Source organism: Neofelis nebulosa, chromosome 17 (genome assembly GCF_028018385.1).
Source record: "Neofelis nebulosa isolate mNeoNeb1 chromosome 17, mNeoNeb1.pri, whole genome shotgun sequence".
Lineage (NCBI taxonomy): Eukaryota > Metazoa > Chordata > Mammalia > Carnivora > Felidae > Neofelis > Neofelis nebulosa.
Window position 1 is genome coordinate 9,287,043 of NC_080798.1, and position 18,663 is coordinate 9,305,705.

An 18,663-nucleotide genomic window follows, 5' to 3' on the forward strand; every position below is an offset into this window, starting at 1 on the left:
CAGCCCCAGGCCGCGGAGGAGGGAGAGACTCGGGGAACCCCGACGTTCGCCCCTCCCCCAGTGCCACCCAGACCGTGCTCCCGCCCCTTCTCAGGGTCCCGGGCGGAGCTCCTGTCTGCCCCGCCCCATTTCACAGGCTCCTGCTCGCCCTACAAAGGGGTGTCCTGGGCGGTCCCGGGCTGGTGGGGCGGAGCCTGCGGCCTCCAGCCTTGACCTGGGGACTCAACCCGCCCCGAAGCACTACTGGCCGGAGCCCACCTGGTGAGAAGCCCCTGGGGTGGGGCTGGGGGGAACCCGCCTTAACCCTTCTGCCACCTCTCTGGTCCCAGTCCCTTCCTCACAGACCATAGTGGCTGACACCCACCCACCCCCTGCTTAAATGCAGGTGGCAGAGACCCTTCCATTCCCCAGGAGCCTAGCAGGTCTCTTTCCCCTCTAGATCAAGGGTGTTGGATTCCAGTCCCTTCAGAGTATTGAGCTCTGTCTCTTCACCCCCTTTTCTTCCCTCTCCGTTCACAGACCCGGAGGGGGGCGGGGGGTCTCCTTTCAGAGATCCCGTTCGTTCCTCCTCCAGGCTCCGGGAGTTGGGGCCCTCAACCCCCTTCTCCCTCGGACCCAGGAGTCTGGGCGCCCAGCCCCTGGATTCCCTCCCACCCCCCCAGGATCCAGAACTTATGGTTCAAGTCCTCTCCTATCCCTAAGCTGTTTCCCTGCTGCGTTCGCCTGCGGGGACAGCCTCCTGACCTCCACTCTGACCCTGCCTCCTGTGGGGGCCCTGCCCTCGCCTCAGTCCAGGTCACCATCACAGCCTTGGCAATGACCCTCGCGGCTTCCTCCCAGCGCTCCCAAATCATTCGCTCCAAGTTCAGATCTGGTGAGAGGATTCTCTCTGTGCATGTAGGGAAGGAGTCTTCCGGGCCCTGGGATTGAGTACTCTTTTTTTTTTTTTTTTTTTTTTTTTACGTTCATTTATTTATTCTTGAGAGAGAGAACAAGTGGGGGAAGGGAGGGGGGAGAGAGAGAGAGAATCCCAGGCGTGCTGTCAGCGCGGAGCCAGACACAGGTCTCAAACTCACGAACCCGTGAGATCATGACCTGAACTTAACCGAGGGAGCCACCCAGGCGCCCCCTGGGATTGAGAACTCTTAACTCTGGGAGTGTGTATGGGAGGGGGGGGTCAGGTGGGAAGGAGGCCATGGGGCCCACAAGGCACGTGTCCTCTGTACAAAAGGTCACTTGTGCAGAAAGGAGGCCCCAGCAAAGGGCTTGAGTTTTTGGTGGCTCAACGAGCGTGCAAACGGCCAATACAATGTTCACGTAAACACTGAGGAGCAGGTGGGCGGGTAGGGGTGGATGTGGAGAGTCGGGTACTGCGAAGGAACAGGAGCTGAAATTGACAGGTGCGCCAAGTGGACGGGGTACACAGACTGGGGACTTTGGCGTGAGCAGCGTGGGTGAGGGGACAAGCGAGCTGTCACGCGGCGAAAGCGTCACGGGTTGTGTCTTAGGTCCCAGTGCAGACAGAAAGCGGGCAAGTGAGTGGCGCTGGATGTCAGTTCCTGCGCGCGGGCGCGCGCGCGGCGCGCGGAGGGTGAAACGCGCGTGTGAACGAGTGTGCTTCCGTGGCTGGGTGGGTGCGAAGACGCCAGTGACCGAAGAGCCAAGGGGGTGCCGGGGAGTGCACGTGGAACGTGACTGAGTGGGATCCTCCCAAGCTGGAAGCCAGATCCTGAGTGTGCGGGGAAGCGTGTCAGTGTGGCTGGGTGGGTGCCAGGACAGGACGAGCCAAGATGGAGAGTGCCACAGGGTACGAGTGCACAGAAGTGGCGTGCGTGCCAAACCAGGGCCCGGGGAGAGGCGTGTACAGAGGGGGGCGACTGTGGGGAGGCCCAGGGGCACACAGGAGGGAGTGGGCTTGCGCAGATTGGAGCACATGGACCGGAGGAGGTGAGGGTGCAAACGGGTCCGGCTGGCCAAGTTGGTGATGGTGCCTTGAGTTGGGTGGGTACGTGCTCCTGAAGGGGGGCCGGTGGAACTGGGGGGGCAGGGCCGCCTCCTGCCCGCACGCTGGCTGGCTCCTGGTGGCAGAAGGGCTGCGGCTGGGAGCGAGGAGCAGGCGGGAGGCCCGGGAAAGGGACCGGGCTGACAGCCCACCCACCCGCCTGCCCCGGGGAGTGTAAGGGGGCTGGGCGCGGCGCCCCGCCAGGCCAGGCTCCTGGACACTCCCTTCCCGCCTTTCCCCTCCCACCTCCCTCTTTCCTCCGCAGTCCTCCAGCTTCGGATCCACAGGCGGTATCAGGACCCAAGTAAGTGTGGGCCCTGCAAGGGAGGGGATGGTGGCCAGACTCCCCTGGGGCCCAGCGGCCAGATCTCCTGACTGGTTCCCGAGCCTCAGTCCCTCTGCCAGGGATACACTGAAATCCGACCCCGTCCTTTCCCGAGGACCCAAGAACACAGGTCCCTGGCCACCCTACCCCCAAAAGCTCCGCTTCCTGCTTTCTGGCTTTTCCCGCCCCAATGAAACGCGTGAATCCAAATCCCGTTTCTTTGGAGAAGACAGGCATCCCAGACCCCGCATTTGGCACACATTAATGCATCTCAGGATGTGGCTTTCAGCTTCTCTCTCTCTCCTCAAGAAACCAGGAGTGCTGGCTGTCCCAGCAGAACCCCAGAAAGCTGCGATTCGCAGCCACCACACCCCTTGGTGACTAAGGACGCGATTCCTGCCTTCCTTGAGAGTATAAAAGTCTGGGTCCCTAGAACCTCTGCCTTGCGGGCTCCTGGGGTTTCACTCCTTGGCCCCGCCCTCTCACGCCCGCGGTGGGGGGCTGTGGCCTGCAGGGCCCTCCTTCCCACACAGCCTTGTTCCTCCCTGCCTGGCTTGCTATCTGCAGGCATCTCGGGGTCCCTCACCACCTCTTCAGTCTTGGATCCAGATCCATGGGTCTCAGCCACGGGCGCTGCTCTGGCCCCAGCCTCGCCCTCGGGTCCCACTCCTTTCCTCTTCAGTCCTGGGGACCTGCTCCCTGAATCAGAATATGGCCCTTGGAGGTCCCTGAAGGTGAGTCTCCACCGAGTGAAGGGAAGTACCCCTGAGAGTCTAGCGTTGGTCCTCTTCGCTGCTGCCCTTTTTGGCTCCTTTCTGGCGGGGCTGAGCTGACTGATGCTCGCCCTGCTTTGCCTGAGGCTCTGGGGCAGGAGAGGGGGCACAGAGCTGAAGCATGTGACATCACACCTGCTTTTACAGGAGTCTCCTAAGATCTCCCAACATTGGAGAGAGCCCAAGCCAAAGGGGAACTTGACATACCACCAGTACATGCCCCCGGGGCCGAGACAAGGGTCCAGGGTCGACCCCCAGGCCAAAATGTTGGCTCTGGGTCCCCCTGGACCACCTCTGTGGGAAGGGACAAACTCCCAGCGGCCACCTCCTAGGTATGCATCCCGTTTTCGTTCTCTGCCGGAAAGTCAGGCCCCCAGCATCTTGGACTCAAACCCAGAGTCCAAGAGCAGGGGAGTCCAGCCCCCAGCCCCTTCCTCTCCCAGTTTCCTGGTCCCTCTCCCGTCAGTTTCCAGGAGTCCTGGCTCCAGACCCAAGACACTGAGCCTCCGGTTCCTGCTCCCCATGCACAGGGACTAGCCCCGTCGGAGACCCAGAACTTTGGGCCCTCTCCTTCCTCTTCACACCGCCCCCCCCCCCCACCCAGGTCTTTGAGGACCCCCGGATGCCCTTTCTCTCTCCGACCCGTCTAACCTCTGTTCCCCCCACCCCCACGACTACCACCAGGATGAAGCCCATCCCCCTCACTCCCTCCCCGCCTGGAGTCCCCAGCGCCTCGCCCTCTCCACACAAGTTGGAACTTCAGACCCTTAAACTGGAGGAGCTGACGGTGAGTATGGGGAGCACTTCCCAGGCTGGCCCTCTCCTTCGGGGGTGGGGGGGGGGTGCCCATAAATCTGAGTCCGCAGTCTCTGCCCCATTGGAGACCCCGTCCCTCTTCTCGTCCCTCTTCTCGCGGTTTTGCAAATATCCGGCCCCAGCTCCCGCCTCGCCCCGGAGCCCTCCCAGCAAGGCCTCTCCCCGCTCCCCCACCCCAGGTCTCAGAGCTCCGGCAGCAGCTGCGCCTGCGGGGCCTCCCGGTGTCGGGGACTAAGTCGATGCTCCTGGAGCGCATGCGCGGCGGCGCCCTGCCCCGCGAGCGGCCGAAGCCGCGACGCGAGGACAGTCCCGCGAGCGCTCCCTGGCCGCGCCTCAGGCCCAAGGCTCTGGGAGCAGTCCGGCGGCCGGGCTCGGTGAGGGCGGGGCCACGCGCGTATGGACCAGTGAGGAGAAGACGGAGCGGGACGGGGGCGGGAGGTCGAAAGAAGAATAGCCAATGAAGTGTGGGGGCGTGGTTAAGAGCGTGGTGGGCGGATCTTAAGGGAAGAGAAACCAATAGGGTGGTCGATGAGTGAGCGCAGGGTCGGGATGCGACCGGCGGGGGGTGGGGGGGTGGAGCCACAGCTTGCGACGGGGGGTGGTGGGGTTGCGCCCAGTGGGCGTGGCTTATGGGAACTCTTCGTCGCGGTTCTAGCTCAAGTCAGGCCGGAGCTGTCACCCTCCGCCTCTTCCACGTGCCGCTGAAACCCAGCCGACTGCGCCGGCTCCCGCGCGGGCTCCGGCGCTGACCCCTGCCTCGGCACCATCCACGGCGGCCCCGAGTCTGGAGGAGGAGCTGCAGGAAGCCATCCGCAGGGCGCAGGTGAGAGGGAGCTGGTTAGGGGTCTCGATCAGGATCGGGACGGGTCCCAGGCTCACGCCGCTTCTGCCCGTCCCGCAGTTGCTTCCGAACCGGGGCATTGATGACATCCTGGAGGATCAGATGGAGCCCGATGGTAAGAGTCAAACTTTTTTTTTTTTTAATCTTTTTTAATGTTTATTTATTTTTGAGAGAGAGAGACAGAGCACGAGCAGGGGAGGGGCAGAGAGAGAGGGAGACACAGAATCCGAAGCAGGCCCCAGGCTCCGAGCGCTCAGCACAGAGCCCGACGCAGGACTCGCACTCACGGACTGTGAGATCATGACCTGAGCTGAAGTCGGACGCTCAACGGACTGAGCCACCCAGGCGCCCCGAGTCAAACTTCTTGATGTGGGGGAAGAGGAGACTGAGGTTCTGGACTCCTAGTCCAAGGAGGAAGGGGTTGGGGTCTGGAGTCCTGGGTCCTAGAGGTTGGGGACTTAGACGTCTGGAAACGAGGATTAACAGAGTGGCGTCCGGATCTCTGCCTGCCTAAGTTCACACTCCATTCCTTCTGCAGACCAGCTGCCCCCCATCCCCCTGGACTTCCCCGGCTCCTTCGACGTGCTGTCCCCCTCCCCAGACTCTGAAGGCCTCTCATCTGTCTTCTCCTCCTCGCTCCCGTCCCCCACAAACTCCCCGTCGCCCTCTCCCAGGGGCCCCACGGATTCCTTGGACTGGCTGGAGGCTCTGAGTGGGGGTCCTCTGCTAGGCTGTGGTCCCCCAGCCCCCAGCGTCTTCTCCGCTGACTTATCTGACCCCAGTGGCACCCGGCTGTGGGACCTGCTGGACGATCCGTGGTGATGGATTCTGGGGCTTCCAGAGAGGGGGCACTGGTGGGGATGGGAAAGTCACAGAGGCACACTCCCAAGGGAGGCGGGGGACAACGTGCAGAGCCCCTCCCACCATGGACACAGAATCAGAGAACACTCTCATCCCCACGTGGCCCCTGAACGGCTGCTGACATGCCGTCCGCCAGACTCTTGTCTGCCTGACCTCCGTATGATCTCCTCCATGGCTGTGTGGTCCGTGTCATTTGCTGCTGGCCAGGGCCAACAAACTGCTTGCTCCTTCCTTCAGAGACCTCATGATGTCTTTGTTCCCACCTTCTTCCCCCCCACCCTCTGTGCCACCTACGAGATGGTTCCCTGGGGCTGGGGAGTCTGGAAGGTGGTCTGTGCTTACGGGATGTAAGGAGAGGGGCAAGGAAGAGTCGGGAGGGAGAATGGGGAGCCAGACCCTTGGCTTCCGGTTGGAAGCGAGAATATCAACGTGTCGTGTCTGAGGTCAGATTCCCTTGGAAGAAGTGCCCGAGACAAGACTCATGTGCCCCCTGATTCATGAGATAAATGCTCTGAGGAGGAACGAAAAGGGAGCAGAGGACACTGGACAGAGAAGGGGGAAGATTCGCAAGAGTGTGACATCAGGTGAAGCCCCAACCTCAACTGGGCCCCGTGGGGAGCTCTGGAGGATAAATGAAGCTGCCGTCTGTCCTACCCTGAGGCCAAGGGAGTTAGGCTTTTGAAGCTGAAGGAGATCCGCCCCCCCCCTTTTTTTATTGCTGAATAACAAGCCATCCCCAAAGTTAGAGTCTCAAAATAATAACTATGATCACTCACAATTCCACTGAGTGGCTCAGCAAGGCAATTCTTTGGGGTTGCAGTCATTTTTTTTTTTTTTTAAGAGAGAGTGAGAGCGGGGGAGAGTGGCAAAGGAGGAGAGAGAGAGCATTTTTTTTAACGTTTATTTATTTTTGAGAGAGAGAGAGAATGCATGTGCGAGTCAGGGAGGGGCAGAGAGAGAGAGAGAGAGAGAGAGAAGGAGACAACGGATCCCAAGCAGGCTCCACGCTATCAGCTCAGGGCCCGTTGCGGGGTTCAAATCCACATCATGACCTGAGCCAAAGTCGGATGCTTAACCGACTGAGTCACCTAGGTGTCCCAAGAGAGAGACAATCTTTTTTTTCATTTTCATTTTTTATTCATGTTTTCTTTTCATTTTTTTTTTTCACTATTTTTGAGAGAGAGGGAGAGCGCGAGCAGGGGAGGGGCAGAGAGAGAGGGGGACAGAGGATCCGAAGTGGTCTCTCTGCACGGACAGCAGAGAGCCCGATGGGGCCTTGAACTCATGAACCCTGAGATCATGACCCGAGCCGAAGTCAGAAGCTCAACCGACAGAGCCACCCAGGCGCCCCTATTTATTTTTAATTAAAAAAAAATGGTTTTTAATTTATTTTTGAGAGAGAAAGAGAGACAGAGTGGGAGCAGGGGAGGGGCAGAGGGAGAGGGCGACACAGAACTCAAAGCAGGCTCCAGGCTCCGAGCTGTCAGCTCAGAAAACCCACAAACCATGAGATCATGACCTGAGCCCAAATCGGAGGCCCAACCGGCTGAGCCACCCAGGCGCCCCTTACATTTCCCTTTTCTAATGGTTGTCTTTAGGCAACGTCTTTTCAAGCGTAGGTTTTTGTATTATTCAGGTGTGGCAGAGCCGGGCAGATCAGGACGGTCTGATCCTTTGTTATCCTCCTTGAAAAGATCGTGTGTTTTTCTCAAGGATCCCAAGAGAAGGGGGCGTGCCAAGCCACACCAGGACACGTGGGCAAGGGCCAGGGTCAGTCCGGAGGCCGAGTGGGGGAGGGGGAGGGAAACCCTGGGCAAGAGTCTTTACTGTGGTTTCCCAGGGAAGGAACCGGAGAGGCAGGGTAAGCAGCCTCAGGGTTGTCTAGTTTGGATAAATTTCAGCCGGCTCCGGGGTGTGGCCCCCCACCCCCTTCCCTGGTTGTCTGGAACCTGATCCTGGGGTGTTTAGGCTGGGGAATAGTGACCTGGAGTACAGGCGCTCAGAAAGGAAGCGGTTGTGAGTCTGGGCTCCGGGTTGGTTAGTTTGCATATGAAAAGCACACTCCTGGGTCAGTCTTTGGCTGGCCCCGGGAAGGGCAGTCCCGCCTGCACTGTCCACAAAGCCGCAGAGGCCAGAGCACCAGAAAAACAGGAAATAAAAAGGCAGCATGGATGCAGAAAGCACGCAGAAGCTGGGGGCTGGGTGCCCAGGACCGGGAAGAGGGATCTGTCTGAGGGCGCCTGGGCTGCCACCAGCTGTGTCCACTGGAGGTGGAAAAGGACCGTGAGACGGGACCCGGAGCCGGCGACTTCCCCTTGCCTTGCTGTCAGTTTGCTCCCGTGGCACTCCAGCCCAGTGCAGAGTTTCAGTGCAGGGTGATGGGTAGTTTCATGGCAGAGGGGCCATGACTCCTAGAAAGTACCAGGAGCCGAGGGGAATGGGTAGGGTGGCCAGAGGACCGGTGTGGAGGACGGCGGTCCTTGCCGAGAAGGTGTGAAGGGCATGGCCACGGGGCGGTGGGGGTGGGGGGACCTTGTGAGGTCAGGGCTTCTGGCACAAAAGGTGGGTGGCAGCTGGGGGCTGCAGGAGCCTTTCTGTCAGGCCAAAAACTGGTGGGAAAGGGGTGCCTTCAGTCCTGGAAAGATCCAGAAGTGGTGCGGCGGGGCTTCTCCCGTCTGTCTCCATTTCCCTTCGACACGTGTATGTCCTTATCAACCCATCTACAGTCTGTCTTCATGTCTGCCTGACTCTGAGCCTGACGCTCTGTGTGTCTGTGACACTCTGTGCCTGCCTCTCCTGGGTCCAGAGGAGGGCAGCTGCAGAGGGGGTCAGCTAGGCGAGGCTAAGGAATTCTCTGATCGGTGGATATTTGAAAGACAGGCACAGGCTTGGGTAGAGTGTGCATGTTTACCCCAGAGCCAGAGAGAGAGAGGCTTGGGCCCCACGCTCCCCACCACCGGTCACTCAGCCTTTCTCCAGACAATTCTGTTGCTCTCTCCTGCCCCCAGCGAGAGAGGGCTGGACCAAAGCGGGGCACAGGAAGGTGGGGAGCCTGAGCTGCCCCAGGGGAGCCCCTGAACCACGTTATCGTCCTATGCCATCTCAGTAGGCACAGGAGAAAGACCAAGGATATAGTCAACAGATTGCCAAAATTATCAATTTATCTTAAAAATGTTTGTTTATTTTTGAAAGAGAGAGAGAGAGAGAGAGAGAGAGAGAGAGTGCACACGAGCGGAGGAGGAAGGGGCAAAGAAAGGGAGGCAGGGGATCAGGCACGGGCTCTGCGATGACAGCAGAGAGCCCGACTGGGGGCTCGAACCCATGAACGGTGAGATCGTGACCTGCGCTGAAATCCAGAGTCGGTCACTTAAACGACTGAGCTACCCAGGCACCTCTGTGATTTCACATAAAAAAAAAAAATCATCGATGGTGCAATCATCGTCATCGATGGTGCAAGATACAGAATAGGAGACAACTGAGGCCGATGTGTGTGCTCAACAACCCCCCCCCCCAAATTCTATACTAGACTATCCATCAGGTATGTTATGAGCCTACTGCAGTTAAGAACTGGGAATCAGTGTGGGCTCTCTAGGAAGATGTACAGGTTATTAGTTTTTCTGTTTATTAGTTTGCCCAGTTTATCAGTTTACTGGGGTTTTGTGCGTGTGTGTGTGTGTGTGTGTGTGTGTGTATTAATTAAGAAACCAGGGCGCCTGGCTGGTTCAGCTGGTAGAACATGTGACTCTTGGTCTAGGGGGTTGTGAGTTTGAGTCCCATCTTGGGTGTAGAGATTAATTTTAGAAAAGTAACATAAGGGGCGCCTGGGTGGCTCAGTCGGTTAAGCGTCTGACTTCGGCTCAGGTCATGATCTCACAGTTGGTGAGTTCGAGCTGACAGCTCGGAGCCTGGAGCCTGCTTCGGATTCTGTCTCTCCCTCTCTCTTGGCCCCTTCCCCGCTCGTGCTCTGTCTCTCTTTCTCTCACCAATAAATAAACATTAAATTTTAAAAAATAATAACAAAAAGAAACTTTTGCCCACCTCAAGGTCATTTATTCTAGAAGCTTTGTGCTGTTAGCTTTCACATTTTGTGATCTATCTTGAGTTAATGTTTGTGAATGGTGTGAGGAAGGGATCAAGGTTCACTTTTTCTATACGGATACTGGATTGCCTCCATTTCTTGAAAAGCTCTCTTTTTAGAGACAGAGTGTGTGCTCAAATGTGGGAGAAGGGGAGGGGGCAGAGGAGGCAAGAGAGAGAGGGAGGGAGGAAGAGAGAATCTGAGGCAGGCTCCCCGTTCCGTGCAGAGCCTGATGCGGGGCTAGAACCCAGGACCCTGGGATCACGACCTGAGCCAAAATCAAGAGTCAGATGCTCAACTGACTGAGCCACCGAGGCGCCCTGAAAAGCTCTTCTATCTTCCCACTGAACTGTGTTGACGTCTTCGTCACAAATCAAGTGACTGTAAAAAAAAAAAAAAAAAAAAAGAATCAATCGATGAAGTGACTGTATATATGTGGTCTATTTCTGGGCTTTTTGTTGGCTCCCATTTGTCTGGCTTTTATGCCAGCACAAGTTTGTCATGGCAACTTTAGCTTTATGGTAAATCTTGAAATCTGGTAATCTCACTGGTCTCTTTGCCTCACTTCTGCCATCACTTCACTGGTCCACTGTCAAATTCATTCTTCAAGGCATATTTAAAAAAAATTTTTTTAACATTTATTTATTTTTGAGACAGAGAGAGACACAGCATGAACAGGGGAGGGGTAGAGAGAGAGGGAGACACAGAATCGGAAGCAGGCTCCAGGCTCTGATCAAGGCATATTTTTAATAGACGTTTTATAGCGTACCTTTCTTATGGCTGTGGTATAGAATTACATACCTATGCTTTTTTTTTTTTTTTTTCAAGTAGGCTCTATGCCCAGCGTGGGGCTTGAACTCACAACGCTGAGAGCAAGAGTCCTCTGCTCTCCCGACTGAACCAACCAGGAGCCCCTGTTTAGTTAGGGTTTTTTTTTTTTTTAATTAATTCATTTATTTTTGAGAGCAAGAGAGCAGGAGAGGGGCAGAGGGAGAGAGAGAATGCTTTTTTTTTTTTTTAAGATTTATTATTATTATTATTTTTTTAATTTTTTTTTCAATGTTTTTTATTTATTTTTGGGACAGAGAGACACAGAGCATGAACAGGGGAGGGGCAGAGAGAGAGGGAGACACAGAATTGGAAACAGGCTCCAGGCTCCGAGCTGTCAGCACAGAGCCCGACGCGGGGCTCGAACTCACAGATGCGAGATCGTGACCTGGCTGAAGTCGGCCGCTTAACCGACTGCGCCACCCAGGCGCCCCTTATTATTATTATTTTTAATGTTTATTTTCGAGAGACAGAGCATGAATGGGGAGGGGCAGAGAGAGAGAGAGAGAGAGAGAGAGGGAGGGAGACACAGAGTCCGAAGCAGGCTCTAGGCTCCGAGCTGTCAGCACAGAGCCCGACGCGGGGCTCGAACCCATGAGCCGCGAGATCACAACCTCAGTCGGCACTTAACCGACTGAACCACACAGGAGCCCCGAGAGAGGAAGACTGTTAAGCAGTCTCCACAATCAGCACAGAGCTCTATGAGGGGCTTAATCCCAGGCACCGTGAGATTATAACCTGAGCCCCCCAGGCACCCGTAGTTTGTTTTTTAAGAGACTTTTGCAGATGTCCAGGCAGAGGTGATGGTGACCTGGACAGAGTAGCGACGGTGGAGGAGGGACAGAAGGTCAGATTCCGGGTATATTTTGAAGGTAAAGCTGACAGAACTTGCAGGTGGATGGGGTGTGAAAGGAGGAATCAAGAAGAAGTTAAGTTTGGGTTCAAGTAAATGGACAGTGCCATTTACTGAGATCAGGGATGGGCCGGGGAAGGTTTGGGTGGTTGAAATGGAGGGGAGATGTCCTCATGGCCATCGTTGGAAATGACACCTAACCATGATGTTGTTTTAATTTAGCAGCATGTGAAACACGTGCCACCCCCATGCATTTAAAATGTACATTAAAAGGGAGAATGCCACGTTTATAAACAAATTCATTGAGGATTGTTTTAAGTTTGCTTATTTATTTTGAGAGAGCGAGAGCGTGCGCGAGTGAGCGAGGGGCAGAGAAAAGGAGAGAGAGAGAGAGAGAGAGAGAGAGAGAGAGAGAGAGAGAGAGAATCCCAAGCAGGCTCCACACTATCAGTGTAGAGCCTGATGCGAGTCTCGATCCCACGAACCATGAGATCATGGCCTGAGCTGAGATCAACAGTTGGATGCCTAAGCAACTGAGCCACCTGGAGCCTGCTTGAGACTCTGTGTCTCCCTCTCTCTCTGCCCCTCCACTTGCGCTCTGTCTCTCTCTGTCTCGCTCTCAAAAATAAATGAACATTAAATTTTTTTCATATTATAAAAAATAAAAAATAAAGACCGAAACCCAATCCAAAAACCATCACCCATTCAAGCTGTGTAAAATCAGACCGGGGTGGGGGTGGGGGGGGGGTCTGGCTGGCTCATTTGGTAGAGCATTCAACTCTTGCTCTCGGGGTCATGAGTTCGAGCCCCATGCTGGGTGTGGCGCCTACTTTGTATTTATTTTTTTATTTTTTATTTGGATTTTTTAATGCTCACTTTTGAGAGAGAGAGTGTGTGTGCGTGAGCGGGGGAAGGGCAGAGAGAGAGAGGGAGACACAGAACCCGAAGCAGGCTCCAGGCTCCGAGCTGTCAGCACAGAGCCCGGACGCGGGGCTCGAACTCCCAGACCGCGAGATCGTGACCCGGGCCGAAGTCAGATGCTTAACCGACTGAGCCACCCGGGGGCGCCCCGAGCCTACTTTAAAATAAATAAAATAAAGTAAAGTAAAATAAAATAAACTACCAAAAAAATAACAAGTAAAAATTAAAAAATCAGACTGGGAATTTGAATGAGTTCATAGAGTTACTGAGGCAGAGAGCTATGGGCATACTAAGTATCGTGTCACCCCATCGCATGAGTCCCAAGTCAAAAGAAAAGGGTTCCAAGAGAACCCCCTAGAGAGACCTTGAAGGCCTGCAGGATGTGAGGTAGCTATTAGAGCACAAATATTCTGGGGTACGTGGATGGACTGTTCTTGAAATTGGGTGTGGCCACTTGACTGGCTTCAGCCACTGAAAGAGGAGTGGTAAACGTTTTTTCCCTATGTACTGATTTTTGGAGCATCTTCCTCTCTCTATATATATTCTTTTCTTTTTTTCAGAGAGAGAGGAGAGAGAGAGAGAGAGAGAGAGAGAGAGAGAGAGAGAGAGAGTGATGCACAAGCAGGGGAGGGGCAGAGGGGGAGAGAGAGGGAGAGAGAGAGAGAATCCCAAGCAGGTTCCATGCTTAGGGCGGAGCCCAACGCGGGGCTCCATGCCACGACCCTGGGATCATGACCTGAGCCAAAACCAAGAGTCAGATGCTCAACTGACTGAGCCACCCAGGGGCCTCCCAGTCCTTGCATTCCTATATCACTTCCTTTTCAGACCGACTCCCTTACAAATACGGTGGCCCTGCCTGTACTGCGTGACCTCTCTGCAACTGGCCCGCGGTGAGTGCTGGGCTCAAACATCACTCTGATTGAGGCATCGGATTGTCTCTTTCCGGGGCTGTGAACCTGTGAACTCCAGGCCCGAGGAGTCTCTGTTGAGCCCTTGGCGCATAGACCTCTCTACTTCCCCCATTACCTCTTTGGTGACAGGTGGAATCCTGGGGGATGCCTACGCCGAAGGACTTGAAGTTGACCTCAGCTAAGACCGCTCATTGTCAGCACCTACGCGTGGCCTCGGAGCGAGCCTGGGCCCCCTCACAGCATGGTGGCTTCCGACACCTCGATGGCGGCCGGATGAGGGAATGTTCCAGGCGGAAGTCCAAGCTGTCCTGGGGGACCGGCCACACACGCAGGCGATCCGGGCGTCGGCCGCGAGGTTCTGTCAACCCCGCCTTCACTAGCGGGGATCCGAGCGAGGTTCCACCGCCACGAGTGTTTACAGAGGGAACGGATGGACCCGCTTCGAGTCCACTGAGCCATGCTGCGCTCGGAGTTCTCAACAGTAATCATCCCAGGCCCTGGCAAGCCAGGGTTGCAGAAGCGGGGCCCCGGGGGTGTTGGGACGCACGCCGGCGACTGGCCAACAGGGCGGCGCTCTTTCGGAAACCGGGGGAAAGGTCCCCCCCACCCCCACCCCCACCCCGTTCCGGGCAAACTAGAAAAAAATGAGCCAGGCCAAGGACACAGGGCTTGGAGAGGTGGTTGTCCGCTCTATTTGAGCCGCGCTTGCCTCCTTGGCCAGGCGGCTTTGGGGAGCGAGCAGACAACCGAGTTCAAGGCTTCCCTGTTTTCTGTACGTACATTGCTTCCTTCCTCCTCGGTAAGAGCGCCCCGCTTTTCCTCCTGTCCGCCGCCACATCCTTCAGAGGAGGCTGATCGACACCCCGGCTGAAGGGGGCAAAGATTTATTGATTTGCAGCTAAGCCAATCCCAGGGTCTTATTCGCCTGGCCGTGTGTTGGGTCAGGCGGGCATGTGATACACTTCCGGCCAGTGAGCTATGGGGGGGGGGGGGCAGTTGCAGGAGGGCTTTGGAATGCGTCCCTCACTCTTCAAAAGGGACCGAAGAACGGACCTCTTTTTGGCTGCCTCGTGAAGAGGTTGCCCGCACGTGACAGCCGGTTATGTGGCAGCCGTTTTGGGACCATGGGGGGGGGGGGGGGGGGGTGGAGCGGTCTGAGAGGAGTTGATGGCAGTTGAACAAGACGGATGGAACTGGGGTTCCCGGTGACATCGCCGAGCCGCTGCCTCGACGAACCCCAGAGATGTGCCGCCTCCGCTCTTGTTGCGTGGGACACAGAAACGTGCTATTTCAAGTCGGTGGCGACTTGGGTTTCTTGCGGCCTCTCGAGCGTCCTGGTGCGAGAGGGAAGGGTCCTGGCACACGGAACAAGACGCCCCTGGGGCCCGGGCAGCTGGTCCTGGGGGAGCCAGCGAAGGAGGGGGGCGCCGAAGGCCGGCCGCCATCAGTGGTGGAGCAGCGGGGACAGGTCTGCCGAGATCCCAATCCACTCGGGCAGGAAGGCCGCCTCGGGCTTAAAGAGTTTGAGGAAGGGGGAGTCCGGGAGGGTGTAATTGGCCAGGTAGATGGTGTCCCCGCCCGCCAGGTAGGCGGCCCAGATCCCGAACGTGCCGATGGTCATGACCGTGTGGTTGCACTGCGTGAGCAGCGCGAAGTCCTTGGCCGGCGAGGTCTCCACGCCGTCGCCGGCGAACACGACGTCGCCGCGGGAGGCGTCGATGTTCTCGCGGCACCAGGCCATGCCGTTGCTGGCGACCACGAAGACCGGGGCGCGGTGGCGGGCCCGGAACCAGCCCAGGGCCCGCTCCAGGTACCCGCGGTCGGCGACCACGCCCTTCCACACGCGGGGCATGACGTGCACGTAGTCGCCGCGGCGCACGTGGACGCCCACGAAGGTGCCCGGCCGCCGCCCGCCCACCCGCAGCCGCCGCAGAAACGCCTGGGCCTCCTCCCGCACGTGGTCGTGCAGGGTGAACTCGCGCCGGATCTCGTCGCGCACGTGGTGGTAGAAGGTCCAGGAGCAGGGGTAGCCGGTGAGGCGCACGTACTCCCCCGGGATGTGGCGGTAGCGGTCCTCCATCCAGTCGTTCAGGGGGTAGTTGCGCCAGGGGATCCTGCCGGCCGCCGCGTGGTGCAGGACGGGGAGGCTGATCCGGAAGATGGGCGCCAGCGTGCTGTGCATCTCGGCCGGGATGAAGGCGGGCCGCCCGTTCATCTTGGCCAGGGCGTACAGGGTGGCGTACTCCCCCATCTGGTTCCCCAGGCGCCCTTGGGCGTTGATGGTGAACATGCCGCCCCGGGGCCGGGGCGTCGTCGAGTTTTCCTCGGGCGCCCACACCAGCGTCTCCAACTGCCAGCTGGGGCGAATCTTCGCGAGCCGCTGCTGAAGGTGAAATATGGTAGAGGCCGTGAAGACGAAGAGGAGGATATGGCCCATGGAGAAGAAGAAAGGCGCGTGGGCGCTGAACATGGCTGTCGGGGAAGGGAGAGCCGGGGATGTTAGGCCAGGGGGTGGCGGCCCCGGAGGGGTGCGCGCAGACACGCGGGGGGGTGGGGGTGGGGTGTGCGTGCAGGGGTGGGGGGGGTTCACCCTGTGTGTAGATGAGCGTGAATGCTCAGTTACGTGTATGGGGGCAGGTCTCGGGAGTGTGTTTCCATCGGGTTCATTCGTTCCTGCTTATCCGGGTGGAAAGGAGTACGCCGTGTGGATTCACCCGAGTATGCATACGGGTATCTATACATTGTGCACACATACGGGTGTGTGTGAATTTGTGTGCATACAAGGGACAGGTGTGCGTTGTGTTGTGTGTGTATATGCTGTGTACATATAGGGTGTGTACTATGTATACAGTGAGCATACACACACACACACACACACACACACACACATACACATAATGTAAATACACGTTGTATGTTTCAACGTCTTTATAGACTGAATATACTTACATGGGTGTGTATATACGGGCAGGACAAATGTATAGACCTACTACCGACCGGGGATCCGGTTTCTAGAGGTGTCCATTCTTGCATGCCCTGCCTATCCAAAGTCCCTTTGAAAGGAAATTGCCCGACCCATCACAAACTCCACCACCTGACCTGCCTGCCCTCGTCGCCACCGCCAACTGAACGGAAGATACACGCCTGGTTCCATGGTGGCTTTGCCATCTGTTGGCAAAATTGCAACTCGTAACGCTGGCTCTGAAAGATACGTTGGCCAGGGGCCCCTGGATGCCTCAGTGGGTTAAGCGTCTGACTCTTTTTTTTTTAATTTTTTTTTTCAACATTTTTAATTTATTTTGGGACAGAGAGAGACAGAGCATGAACGGGGGAGGGGCAGAGAGAGAGGGAGACACAGAATCGGAAACAGGCTCCAGGCTCCGAGCCATCAGCCCAGAGCCTGACGCGGGGCTCGAACTCACGGACCGTGAGATCGTGACCTGGCTGAAGTCGGACGCTTAACCGACTGCGCCACCCAGGCGCCCCAAGCGTCTGACTCTTGATCCCAGCTCAGGTCATGATCTCACGGTTCGTGAGTTCGAGCCCCCTCATCGGGCTCTGGGCTGACAGTGTGGAGCCTACTTGGGATTTTTTCTCTGCCCCTCCCCTGCTCATACACTCCCCCCCCCCTCAAAATAAATAAATAAATAAATAAATAAATAAGTAAAAAGATAAGTTGGCCAATTCTCTCTTGAATATTTTTACCTGAAGGTCAGAAGGCAGTTGGCAGGTGAGTGTTTGTTTTTTCTCCCCTCACACCGACTGGGTGTTCAACAATTCAATTCCATTTTGACGTTGCCTTCCTGGACTTGGGATCCGATCCAATGGGTTTAAGAGTTCCGTCTCATTTCATATACTGACACCAAGTCCTGAGCCATTCGTATCTCTGACTGATCACTTTTGAACTGGGGGTGCCCAGGACTCCCTCCTCAGGTTTGATAATGTGCCAAAATGGCTCACAGAACTCAGAACTCATCTGATTATAAAGGATATGAATGCATAACCGGAGAAGAAGTACATAAGGTAAGATCCGGAAGGGCCTTCTGCCGTCCCCATGGAGGTGAGGTGGGCCGCCTTCCTGGCTCTTGGGTGGGCCTGCCAAACTCAGAGCCTCTCCGAAACCCATTGGTTAGGGGTTTATGGAAGTTTCATTATGGAGGCATGCAGTGGTTCGAAGAGGGAAGCGGTTAATCAGGCTCTTGGCCTGGGACCCCCTAGAGCTAAAATAAGGCCCAGACTGGACAGGGGCTTGGAGATATGGTTATGGAGCATAAGCAAAACAGCTGAAAGGAAAGGAAAGCAGGGAGTGAACTGGTTCTGACTCCCCATTATGACTGGAAGCCAGGAAGGAAGAGCAGAACAAGCTTTGCTCCGGATTATCACGGTTAACGCTTTATTGTCGCTGAAGATTGCCTCTAGAAGTGATCGATGAGCTTTGCCATTCTGCAGTCCAGCTGGAACCACACCTGCAGCCTGTTGCCACAGTGGAAGTCCAGGTTTGCTCACTGATCAACTTTGGGCTTGGAATCACGGGAATGGGGATATATGGGCGGAGTCAAAGGAATGAAGCGCCTTCTGGTCCCCCAGCTCTCCCAGAGACTTCCCTCTCCCTCCCCTGTGAATATGAGGTTCCCACCCACTCTTTTTAAAACTCTTCCTCATGAGCAGGCTTTCATTAGAGCATATCCTGGAGACTCTGCACAAAGGTAGATTAGATACGAAAGGTTTCTGGTTGATTGGGTCCACGGTTTGTGTTCCTTGGTCAAAGTACTGAAGCAAGTGGCCATTAAGAAGAGAACACTGGGGGGAAATCAAGCAGGGTGTGACGTGGTTGAAACTGGGAAGGTGCCAGAAGCTATGTAGATATGGTCCTTTATGGTTAATTATATATAGCTGATAAAAGTTGGCACTGGACCTAATGTAGCAATATCCCTGCTTCTTAATCGCTGCTACCCTCATAGCCCATGAAGATGATATGCATTATCTTTCTCTCTTTTTTAATGTTTTTATTTATTTTTGAGACAGAGCGAGACAGAGCATGAGCAGGGGAGGGGAAGAGAGAGGGGGAGACACAGAATCCGGACAGGCTCCAGGCTCTGAGCTGTCGGCACGGAGCCCGACGCGGAGCTCGAACTCACAGACCGTGAGATCATGACCTTTGCTGAAGTCGGACGCTTAACCGACTGAGCCACCCAGGCACCCCATACGCATTATCTTTCTAGAAGAAAGTCAGGCTTGCCAACTAGATGCCTGGATTTGGGTTGAACCAACTCAGGTGAGGGTCTGTCTGGGCCCCTTGGGTCACCGGATGTTGAGCCTAGCCAGAAATGGACTCCTGGATGATACAATCTCCTCTGGCCCCCTTTGACTTGAAAGGCAAGGAGCCAGGGAGGCTGGGTTTACTGACTAAGGTTCATTGCACAGCTCTGCAGATGCTCAGTCTTACTGCTCAAA

General features: G+C 56.2%; 2 protein-coding genes across 8 annotated transcripts in view; one reads left to right on the forward strand and one right to left on the reverse strand.

The window, feature by feature from the left end:
- Window positions 1–14,508, forward strand: MAMSTR (MEF2 activating motif and SAP domain containing transcriptional regulator). 4 transcript variants are annotated; one of them, XM_058708143.1, is made up of 10 exons: window positions 1–261; window positions 791–874; window positions 2,268–2,306; window positions 2,637–3,061; window positions 3,248–3,432; window positions 3,785–3,887; window positions 4,096–4,290; window positions 4,572–4,739; window positions 4,818–4,872; window positions 13,124–14,508. In XM_058708143.1, the coding sequence occupies exons 2-10, from the start codon at window positions 817–819 to the stop codon at window positions 13,165–13,167; spliced, it is 1,272 nt and encodes a 423-aa protein (XP_058564126.1). In that variant the 5' UTR covers window positions 1–261; window positions 791–816; the 3' UTR covers window positions 13,168–14,508. The 4 variants fall into 4 exon arrangements, with proteins under 4 accessions (XP_058564126.1, XP_058564125.1, XP_058564124.1 ...); XM_058708142.1 differs by having other exon boundaries at window positions 13,339–14,508; XM_058708141.1 differs by lacking the exon at window positions 13,124–14,508 and adding an exon at window positions 5,296–5,849 and having other exon boundaries at window positions 5–261.
- FUT2 (fucosyltransferase 2) overlaps window positions 12,884–18,663 on the reverse strand; it is a 27,168-nt gene continuing 21,388 nt past the window's right edge. For 2 of the 4 annotated variants that reach the window (XM_058708164.1, XM_058708163.1), the window contains exon 4: window positions 12,884–15,681. In XM_058708164.1, coding sequence (XP_058564147.1) covers window positions 14,654–15,679 — 1,026 coding nt within the window. In that variant the 5' untranslated portion in view covers window positions 15,680–15,681 and the 3' untranslated portion in view covers window positions 12,884–14,653. Of the gene's footprint in view, window positions 15,682–16,914; window positions 18,162–18,663 lie in introns of those variants that run through there. The other 2 variants (XM_058708165.1, XM_058708166.1) reach the window with 2 other exon arrangements.

Excerpts from the sequence above, each read along its gene's own strand:
- MAMSTR (XM_058708141.1), top strand. The coding sequence starts at position 817 with ATGACCCTCGCGGCTTCCTCCCAGCGCTCCCAAATCATTCGCTCCAAG. Across the intron at positions 3,888-4,095 it reads TTAAACTGGAGGAGCTGACG|GTCTCAGAGCTCCGGCAGCA; the intron begins GTGAGTATGGGG and ends CCCCCACCCCAG. Across the intron at positions 4,873-5,295 it reads GGATCAGATGGAGCCCGATG|ACCAGCTGCCCCCCATCCCC; the intron begins GTAAGAGTCAAA and ends TTCCTTCTGCAG.